This window comes from Salvelinus namaycush, chromosome 20 (genome assembly GCF_016432855.1).
Source record: "Salvelinus namaycush isolate Seneca chromosome 20, SaNama_1.0, whole genome shotgun sequence".
Classification (NCBI taxonomy): Eukaryota; Metazoa; Chordata; class Actinopteri; order Salmoniformes; family Salmonidae; genus Salvelinus; species Salvelinus namaycush.
Window position 1 is genome coordinate 34389085 of NC_052326.1, and position 11513 is coordinate 34400597.

An 11513-nucleotide genomic window follows, 5' to 3' on the forward strand; every position below is an offset into this window, starting at 1 on the left:
AATACAAAATAAAGAAAGAAATACACTGTATGGCCCAAAATGTTTCAACCAAATGTTTCAAAATGTTCCACAGATAAATCAGAGAAAACATATTGTTGTGCTAAAATTAGAGCAGGGCAATCATTCCTTGTCAAACTGAAACGATTACAATATTTGCATAACTTTCAATCATCAAAATCTCCTTTTACCAAATTCCAAAAAGACTGCTATCCCTGCCCATTGAAATCATCTTCTTTGGTAGGATATCCCTCCCTCTGCAACATGTTGTTTTTAAAGGAGGATACAAGTAGAGTAATCAGATAATTTTTTTATGCATCGGTATAAACTCTACATCATTTCACGGAGCTATCTCACTCTCTAGAATTGAACTAGTTAGCCATCACATCAAAATGGCTTCTCTTTCAACAAACCCATGCATATGTGTGTCATTCTCATAAAATTCAACATTACAAATATACAGTGCATTCAAAAAGTATTCTAACCCCTTGACTTTTTCCACATTTTCTTACATTACATCCTTATTCTAAAATGTATTAAATATAATTGTTTTCTTATCAATGTACACACAATAGCCCATAATGACAAAGCAAAAACAGGTTTTTAGAATTGTTTCAAATGTATTAATAAATAAAAAACTGATATCAAATTTACATAAGTATTCAGACCCTTTGCTATGAGACTTGAAATTGAGCTCAGGTGCATCCTGTTTCCATTGATCATCCTTGAGATGTTTCCACAACTTGATTAGAGTCCACCTGTGGTAAATTCAATTGATTGTACATGATTTGGAAAGGCAAACACCTGTCTGTATGTCCCACAGTTGACAGTGCATGTCAGAGCAAAAACCAAGCCATGAGGTCAAAGGAATTGTTTGTAGAGCTTCAAGACAGGATTGTGTCGAGGCACAGATCTGGAGAAGGGGACCAAAACACTTCTACAGCATTGAAGGTCGCCAAAAACACAGTGGCCTCCATAATTCTTAAATGGAAGAAGTTTGGAACCACCAAGACTCTTCCTAGAGCTGGCCGCCCTGCCAAACTGAAAAATCAGGGGAGAAGGGCCTTGGTCAGGGAGGTGACCAAGAACCCAATGGTCACTCTGACAGTGCTCCAGAGTTCCTCTGTGGAGATGGGAGAACCTTCCAGAAGAACAACCATCTCTGCAGAACTCCACCAATCAAAACTTTATGGTAGAGTGGCCAGACGGAAGCCACTCCTCAGTAAAAGGCACATGACACCCCGCTTGGAGTTTGCCAAAAGCCACCTAAAGGACTCTCAGACCATGAGAAACAAGATTCTGTGGTCTGATGAAACCAAGATTTCACTATTTGACCTGAATGTCAAGCATCACATCTGGAGGAAACCTGGCACCATTCCTACGGTAAAGCATGGCGATGGCAGCATCATGGTGTGGGGATGTTTATCAGCGACAGGGACTGGGAGATTAGTCAGGATCGAGGGAAAGATGAAAGGAGCAAAGTACAGAGAGATCCTTGATGAAAACCTGCTCCAGAGCAATAAGGACGTTAGACTGGGGTGAAAGTTCACCTTCCAACAGGACAATGACCCTAAGCACACAGTGAAGACAACGCAGGAGTGGCTTTGGGACAAGTCTGCACAATGTCCTTGAGTGACCCAGCCAGAGCCCGGACTTGAACCCGATCTAACGTCTCTGGAGAGATTTGAAAATAGCTTTGCAGCATCGCTCCCCATCCAACCTGACATAGCTTGAGAGGATCTGCAGAGAAGAATGGGAGAAACTCCCCAAATACAGGTGTGCCAAGCTTGTAGCATCATACCCAAGAAGACTCGAGACTGTAATCGCTGCCAAAGATGCTTCAACCAAGTACTGAGTAAAGGGTCTGAATACTTATGTAAACGTGAAATTTCAGTAGCTTTTTTGAAAATACATTTCCAAAAATGTATAAAAACTGTTTTTGCTTCATCATTATTGGGTATTGTATGTAGATTTAATCCATTTTACAATAAGGGTAGCGTAACAAAATTGGGGAAAAGTCAAAGGGTCTGAATACTTTCCGAATGCACTGTACCTGTACTAACATATACTGTATGTCCTATTAATTGATTGATTCAGTTGAATGAATTCTATTTTGCGGAATTAATATTTGGAGATGCTTAATCATCTTGGATTATTATTATTATCTTGGAATGTACTGCCTGGTCCAACCCTGTCACCCTGGTAGAGATGGCAGTGCAGAGAGAGATGGAGGTGTAGAGAGAGGAATATGGGGAGGAGGTGGACTACTTACGCCATAGAGATCACCATGAAGTCCAGCCAGTTCCATGGATCTCGTAGAAAAGTGAACCCATCTATACAAAAGCCTCGCGCCACAATCTTGGTAAGCGATTCGAAGGTGTAGATACCTGTGAAGGTATACCTAGAGCACAATAAGACGAGAGACAGCGAAAGGGTGAGATATGTGAATAAATGCATATTAGTTTATAAATGTGTTCTAAACAGTTTATGAATGTACATAAGGAGTTATAAATCAATACTTACTCTACTATCTTGTTCCATTCTGGAGGATCACTAAATGTCATGAATACACAGTTGGTCAAAATGGTGCTCATGATGATCATACTGAATACCGTAACAGGGAAGAGAGTTAAGAAAAGGTTGATGACCAAATAAACTCCAACACCCATCAACATACGGTAGGAACATAGTTGAATATACTGTGAGACACTCTACAATGACACAGTTCATCCATTAATTTTTTATTTTGTATTTTACCCCTTTTTTCTCCGCAATTTCGATCTTGTCTCATCACTGCAACTCCCCAACGGGCTCAGGAGGCAAAGGTCAAGTCATGCGTCCTCTGAAACATGACCCGCCATGACCCGCCTTAAACGGAGGAAACACCGTTTAACTGACAACCGCGGCCAGCCTGCAGGTGCCTAGCCCGCCACAAGGAGTTGCTAGAGCGCAATGAGCCAAGAAAAGCCCCCTCGACCAAACCCTCCCCTAACCCGGATGACGCTGGGCCGATCACGGCCGGTTGTGATACAGCCTGGGATCGAACCCAGGTCTGTAGTGACGCCTCTAGCACTGCGATGCAGTGGCCCCATCCATGAACGATTTAACAAGATGTGGATCCAGGGTATCCGGATAAGGGAGGGAAGATGTTTCCGGATAGTGTGGGTCACAAGATCCAGATCAATGCACAAGGATGATTTGGCCTGTATCACCTCTTCTCTGTTTCTTCAACCAATCAAAAGAAAATATCACAATCACTAGCTCCTTCAACCTTAATATTATGTACAGTACATTGAAGAAGTACATACTCTGTAATTTCCCCATGATAAACAACTAAATCATAATTTCAAAGCAAGACAATGCACCACTTGAAAGGATATGAGTGTATCAAAATCTTAATTGCTATTCGCCTAAAGAGACTAAAAGGGCTGATGACGTACAAGGAGTCCGTGGCGTGGAAGCGGAAGATTGTTTTCCCTTTGTTTAGGACTATAAACGTCTGTGGAGAGAGAGAGAGAGAGAGAGAGAGAGAGAGAGAGAGAGGGAGAGATGCATTAACAAGAGCATTACAAGGCATGACACATACGGGACATGTAAAAAGGAAAAGCTGCACAATCTCATGGCTCCGATGTAATATGCTGCCTTCATCAGGGTTTCATGACACATACAGTACATCCCATGCTGAGATAACAGAAATGGGAAGTCATGACTAAGGTACACTAAGCTGACTGTTCATTGGCTGATCTGATTGCAGACCTCATCTCTGAGTCACAGGGCACACAGGGTGGCTCCACTCATTTTATGGAACTTGCTGCTTCAGTTTGCCATGCCCATTCACTACAAGAAGAATTCTGTTGTATTACGACCACAAGTAGTTTTCAAGTTTAAACCCACTTTAACATGGCACCATAAAGAGTACTCTGTGCATTTCCTCCCAAAAGCAATCAACAAGAGGGTAAATCAATATTGGTAACTTATTTGTTACTGAGGTATAAACAGGGTATATCCTAAGATGTGCTGACCGTGTGTTTCATGCACATACTAGGGCACAGGCTGAACAGCAAAGACAACCACAATATCTTCTCTCATTATAGAACAGTAAGGCAGAGACTTCTGATTCTCTAGTAATTTGCATACTTTTTAGCCAGTAGTTCTCAAAGTAAAATTGCTTACTATGTGACACAGGTGCAGATATGTGCACCACGTCAAGGCTCTCTCTCTCCTGTGTGTGTGTATCTTGCTAGTGAAGGGCTGAAGCTCTTTGGCTAGAACTTGAATTGCTAGGGAGCTGGCCCTCTTGGGGGAAAATGTAAGGAAAACAGTCGCTTTCAAAGTAGGGATATGGTGGCTAGTTGAGGTGAAATTAATTCTGCTCATAGATTCTACATGTATGAACTACACATTGACATATCCAGCCCAAAGCGGGAGGTTAAAAAAATACTTAGTAGTTCCGGAGCATGTCTTTAAGTCAACCATGACCTTTAGTCTCTTCCACTAAAGCACATGCACATGCCTCTTTTACTAATGTGAAGACATATTATTACAACTATTACAGAATGTGTGAAAAATATAAAATGGAATTCAATGACCAGGTCTGAATAGCCTAATAACTAAAAAACTTAAAATGTAATTTTAAGTTTTTCAAAATGTCAAAAAGTACCCAACCACTTTGCACTATCTAACTACTGTACCACTTCCAGTTAGAGTAACTAAGAGCCCCTGACTGACGGTGACAGTAAGATATCCCAGTGTTTGTGTCTGTTCCTTCCTTCCTGTGTTCCTCTCCCCTCTCTCCAGTCTGTGGCCAAATAGTTGTCTTCTTCTCCCAGCTTAAAGCTCTTACTGGAAAAGAACTGCAAACGCTGCCATCGATCAAGACAAGATCTGCTGACTCCAGCCTCTCAACAACCACTCCCCATCCCATAAACAGGCCCGGGCCAAGTGGGGCTGGGCTGGCTGTGGTGAGGTTAGGCCCAGAGCTCTGAGAGAAGGAGAGTGTGTGTGTGTGTGTGTGTGTGTGTGTGTGTGTGTGTGTGTGTGTGTGTGTGTGTGTGTGTGTGTGTGTGTGTGTGTGTGTGTGTGTGTGTGTGTGTGTGTGTGTGTGTGTGTGTGTGTGTGTGTGTGTGAGTGATTGAGGGGGGGGGGGCTGTATGCGATTGCATTTATGTATGAGCACACACGTGTGTGTGTGTGTGTTTGTGTGCGTGTGTGTATGCACGCTTGTATGTGGGTGTGTGTGTGTGCACAGGGAGTGAGAGGAAAGAGACATCACAGCAGAAGCATGACCCGTAGATAATCAGCCGTACTGTTAATTATAAGTGCCTACATTAACTTTTCTGGCTCCACTTCATCAATTAGTCATCTTCCCAGTCAGACCCAGAGAGACAGAGAGAGAGAGATAGAAAGAGAGAGGGGTGCTACGTAACACATGAGTCCAGATCAGATGACCTCTGCAGTACCTTCCTACTGTACAGTACAGTATTACACTCCACAACAGCTGTGGGACTAGGGGAGAATATTTAGGCCAGTATACCGCACACCACGCAACATAGGCCAACACGCATAGAATTAAACACTAAAACATCTCAGCTCAACATACCGAACACAGATACAGCCCGATTCACACACAGTCAAACAACCCGTTACACTGTAAGCCCCACACATGTACAACAGAAACACAAAGTCAGACTAACACATTCAAAACTAAACTGTTCACATGGCATGCACAACAAACAGACACATACACATTCAGAGAAAGAATCCACACCTACAAAGACATACAGTAGGTATATAGAGACACCAAAAAGGACTTCAGACAAACTCTCACTCTCTCTCTCTCACTCTCTCTCACACACACACACACACACACACACACACACACACTGGGACTGTCTGTTTGTCACACACTCCAAGGGAAACACTGGCAAGGAGCAGCTGGGCAACAAGACAGAGGTGTCCTGAGACAGGAGTGTCCTGAGACAGGAGTGTCCTGAGACAGGAGTGTCCTGAAAGCTAATTAGATTAAAATAGCGAGTGGTGGCTGCAGAGCAGTCTGGGGAAAGACTAAATGTATTCTCTCTCTGCATTACAACACTCCTCACTCTCCCCTGATCCTTCCCTCTCTCCTTCCCTAAGTATTTCTTCCTCTCCTTTCTTTTTGACCATAAACTATCTATAGCTAGGCTAACTCAAATCCTCACCATTTCTTCCTGTCAGAAAAAAATTGTCTGCCTCTATCATTTACCCCAATAATTGTCTGGTGTTGGTTAAAATAGGCCCAGGTTCAAATTTCAGCTACAGCAAAAATCTAACGTTCAAAGAAATGTGGGAAGTCAAATGTTGCTATGACAGAAGAGACATGTGTAATGAGTGGCCTGCTCTGCTCATTGTCAACATGACCACAGATGTGGTCCCTATAGCCTCATGCTAGGTGTATGTGTTCTATCTGGTTGTCCTGACTTCAATTCCTCCCTCCCTCCCTCTCTTTCTTCCCTCCTTCCCTGGGGAGTGAAGGCGACTTTTACTTCAGACCCTCTGAGGACATAGCTTTAGTTTAGGACACACAGGTAAGCCTCTGTTTGCATGGCTCTGATAGTCTTATTGGCACCAAATGGTTACATTTCAATGTCATTAATCATATTAAATGTGATTAAAGAATCATATTAATCTTATCTACTGCTATCAGCCAGGGATAGTCATTCATATTCTGACAGGCCTTTGATTCACTGACATTCTTGAGCCACAATAACTACAGATTCCCAATACAATATTTCATTGGACCAACCTGTAGAGATTTTCCCAGTTCGCTGCCATCTGGAGTTATTTGCTCCCGAACAGTTTTCATTTTGTGATGACACATCATATACACACACTGACATACACACATGCATGCACACACACCCCATACATCGGTTTCATCGCTAATATGCTAGGCCTGTGTTTCAATTTAGGTCATCCACTATGGCATACTGCAATCAACGTACATACAGAATCATAATTAAATTGTAAAGGGGCTTTAGTATGTATGTAAGCTGGATGGATGTAGAGAGAGAGGAGGGAGAAATCTGCTATTGATTACACTAACTGGCTACTGCTACAATATGGCTGTGGATAGAGGGACAGACAGTCAGTCAGTGAGAGAGAGAGAGAGAGAGAGAGAGAGAGAGAGCGAGAGAGAGAGAGAGAGAGAGTGAAGAAGGAAGGCGAGGGGGATGTAGCCTATAGGAGGATAGGAGCCAGGACATAGTGAGGCGCCCCATTACTATGGAGAGGAGAGCAGGCTAATGAGGACAGAGGGCGCTGTTTTCACTTTGGGGGAAAATCGTACCCAATTTAAACAGCCTCGTACTCAATTCTTGCTCGTACAATATGCATATTATTATTACTATTGGATAGAAAACACTCTCTAGTTTCTAAAACCGTTTGAATTATATCTGTGAGTAAAACAGAACTCCTTTTGCAGCAAACTTCCTGACAGGAAGTGGAAAATCTGAAATCGATGCACTGTTCTAGGGGCTGCCTATTAAAGTCCTTGATAATTATTAGTTTAGATGCACTTCATACGTCTTCCACTAGATGTCGACAAGCAGTGAGAGAAGAAATTGAGTGTGTAACTTGATCTGGACTCGAATCATAGCTCTTGGCATGACGTGTCACCAGTTTCCTGTTTTCTGGAGAGCGCGAGGAGGGACCTGGATTTGCCTTCTGATAAGCTGACGTTATGGACGACTAATATCTCCGGCTTTGATTTTATTTGATACATGTGACAATATCATCGTAAAGTATGTTTTTTCAATATAGTTTAATCAGATTATTGAAATTTTTTCGGGAATTTTGCCGTGTTCCGTTCTCTTCCGTTTGTTGACGATGGAGAGATTCGTGCCACTTGGCAAGTGTGCTTGCTAAATCGAGAGGGAAAAAGGCCGTTCTAAAACCAAACAACGATTGTTCCCGACAAAGGACCCCTTGTACAACATTCTGATGGAAGATCAGCAAAAGTAGGACCCATTCTATGATGTTATTTCATATATCTGTCGTACATGTGAACTAGTCGTTTGCGCCCAGCTTTTGGGTACTCTCTCGCTATACCTAAGCTGGATGTCGTAATGAAGTTATTTTTAGAATTCTAACACGGCGATTGCATTAAGAACTAGTGTATCTATCATTTCCTATACAACATGTATTTTTTAGTTATGTTTATGAATAGCTATTTGGTCAGAATATGTGTGTCAGAAAAAGTGTCAGAAAAATATCCGGACGTTGTGGGAAAAAGATGCTACGTTAGCACAACGTTAGCACAATGTATAACCACTGATTTCAGCTCTAAATATGCACATTTTCGAACAAAACATAAGTGTATGTATAACCTGATGTTATAGGACTGTCATCTGATGAAGCTTATCAAGGTTAGTCAAAATTATATATCTTGCTGGTTTATTCGCTATCGCTAACGTGCCTATTGCTATCGCTAACGTGCCTTGATGAATGAATGCGGTAGTGTGGTAGGCTATTGTAGTAAGCTAATATAATGCTATATTGTGTTTTCGCTGTAAAACACTTAAAAAATCAGAAATATTGGCTGGATTCACAAGATGTTTGTCTTTAATTTGCTGTACACCATCGATTTTTCAGAAATGTTTTATGATGAGTATTTAGGTATTTGACGTTGGTGTCTGTAATTATTCTGGCAGCTTTCGGTGCAATTTCTGATTGTAGCTGCAATGTAAACTATGATTTATACCTGAAATATGCACATTTTTCGAACAAAACATAGATTTATTGAATAACATGTTATAAGACTGTCATCTGATGAAGTTGTTTGTTGGTTAGTTTGGTTGGTTCTTGGTTAGTTAGGTTGGCTTTGTGCATGCTACCTGTGCTGTGAAAAATGTCTGTCCTTTTTTGTATTTGGTGGTGAGCTAACATAAATATATGTGGTGTTTTCGCTGTAAAACATTTTAAAAATCGGACATGTTGACTGGATTCACAAGATGTGTATCTTTCATTTGCTGTATTGGACTTGTTAATGTGTGAAAGTTAAATATTTCTAAAAAATATCTTTTGAATTTCGCGCTCTGCCTTTTCAGTGGAATGTGGGAGGAGTTCCGCTGGCGGAACGCCAGAGCCGGACAGGCTAACTAGGCTACGATTCCCGGACATATTGAAATGGGCCAATACATATCAACTGTTTGATGCATGAGTGTGCTGGACCCACTGTGTGATTATCAAAGGCACGCTTCACATGCATAAACACACACCATCACACAATATATAGACTTTCTTTTTTCTACTGTGTCATTGACTTGTTTATTGTGTTATTGGCTTGTTTATTGTTTATTCCATGTTATTCCATGTGTAACTTTGTGTTGTTGTCTGTGTCACACTGCTTTGCTTTATCTTGGCCAGGTCGCAGTTGTAAATGAGAACTTGTTCTCAACTAGCCTACCTGGTTAAATAAAGGTGAAATCAAAAAATATATAAAAAATAAACACAGAGTGGCACGGGTCCTATACACAGTACACACACCGGAATACAGTCCCACTGATCTAAATACTAGTACACACACACTTACATCATACACACACAATGCAAACGGAATGTCTCATGACCGATTTGCTGCAAAGCTACTGCAAGTTTCATCATCCACAATAGAGGCTTTGAAGAGAAATGCAGATGCAGGAATAGGAGGCAGAATGCAGCTGCAGAGACAACCAAAGAGAGGGAGAGGAAGGAGGGAGGCATGCAGTGGAGCAGTGAGAGAGGGATGTGGAGGGGCATGCAGGGATACAGGGACAGCAGTAAAGACAGACAAAGAGAGAGGGAGCAAAATAAGGAGACAAAGAGAGAGGGAGCAAAATAAGGAGAGAGAGAGAGAGAGAGCAAAATAAGGAGAGAGAGAGAGAGAGAGAGAGAGAGAGAGAGAGAGAGAGAGAGAGAGAGAGAGAGAGAGAGAGAGAGAGAGAGAGAGAGAGAGAGAGAGAGAGAGAGAAAGGAATGGGGCACGCAGTGGAGGAGAAAGTGAGAGATAGAGAGAGGGGAATGAGGGGATGGAGTGGGAGAGGGAGGAATGCAGAAGAAAACCCTGAGAGCTGCAGAGGGGAGAGAGCCAAAGCAGAGATGGATGGGTAGAGGGAGGGAGGGAGGGAGGGAGGGAGGGAGGGAGGGAGGGAGGGAGGGAGGGAGGGAGGGAGGGAGGGAGGGAGGGAGGGAGGGAGGGAGGGGATGGCAGCATGCAGCAGAGAGAAAGAGAAAGACATGACAGAAGGCTAAACGGGCAACAATGGAGAGTAGGTCATTGAGGGAGGGGGGAGTAGCCTACCACAGCTGGGGGGGGGGGGGTAATTAGACTGTTCTTTAAACACCTGACTTCAGCCAGGATTTTTGTCTGAATCATCGTCTAAGACATCAATGACCTTCGCAAACAGAAACACATTCAGTGAGACAAACCATCGTAAACCCTTGCTAAAACGTTTGCATTAATACATCCAGAGATGATGGTCACATTACGGTATACAGCATACATAACCTACTGGCCAGCATTTATGCAACCGCATGTACTATAATGCTAACACATCATTATCCAACCACACTACCTCCCTCACTCCCTTGCTCCCTCCCTCACTCCCTCCCACAATCCCCGGCACACATATGTACTACACTCTTATAAAAATAGGTGCTATTTAGAACCTAAAAGGGTTCTTCGGCTGTCCCCATAAGATAACCCTTTGAAGAATCATTTTTGGTTCCAGGTTGAACCCTTCTGGTTTCAAGTAGAACCCTTGTCACAGAGGGTTCTACATGGAACCAAAAAGGGTTATCCTACGGAGACAGCCGAAGAACCCAATTGGAACCCTTTTTTCGAAGAGTGTATATAGCCAGTCCAACTCCACTGAGCATCAATCCCCTCTAGATGTCCCGTGTGGTGTGCTCCCCCCTCCCAAACCCCATTCCTCCCCCTCCCCCCCTCCCCTCTCCCTCCCTCTCTACTCCCCCTCTCCTCCTCTCGGCAGTACAGAAGGATGCTGTGTCATCAGACACTAAGGACTCAGACAGACGGCTAAAGCCAGGCCCTTGCTCTAATTTACTACACCTCAGAGAGAGAGAGAAAGAGGGAGAGAGAGGAAAGGGTGTGTGGGGGGGTTAAAATTACAGCCATGGCATGATAGGAAGTGAATAAAGTCCCCAACGTGGGACCTAGCTATGATTAATTATATCAGTGTATGAGGGACATATTCTGGATATGTTTCACTCATTCAAACCTACTCACTGTCCCTGTGTGATCATCATCAGCCATTGGAAATGACCAGTCAGTATGCTACTCAGCCAGGTTCATTTGGGGACAGCAGCAGTCTGCCATGCAGGAGAGATGCTGGTTACACCATAGAGATAGAATGACTAGCAGGAGAGATGCTGGTTACACCATAGAGATAGAATGACTAGCAGGAGAGATGCTGGTTAAACCATAGAGATAGAATGACGAGCAGGAGAGACGGGTTACATCATAGAGATAGAATGAC

General features: G+C 42.9%; 1 protein-coding gene across 1 annotated transcript in view; it reads right to left on the reverse strand.

The window, feature by feature from the left end:
* The window catches only part of LOC120064775 (sodium channel protein type 8 subunit alpha-like), a 91527-nt gene extending 80237 nt beyond the window's left edge, over window positions 1-11290 (reverse strand). The window contains exons 1-4 of the mRNA XM_039015380.1: window positions 11264-11290; window positions 3378-3496; window positions 2521-2610; window positions 2270-2398 (exon numbers count right to left, since the gene is read on the reverse strand). Coding sequence (XP_038871308.1) covers window positions 2270-2398; window positions 2521-2610; window positions 3378-3496; window positions 11264-11290 — 365 coding nt within the window. The remainder of the gene's footprint in view (window positions 1-2269; window positions 2399-2520; window positions 2611-3377; window positions 3497-11263) is intronic.
* Window positions 11291-11513: the final 223 nt, after the last annotated feature.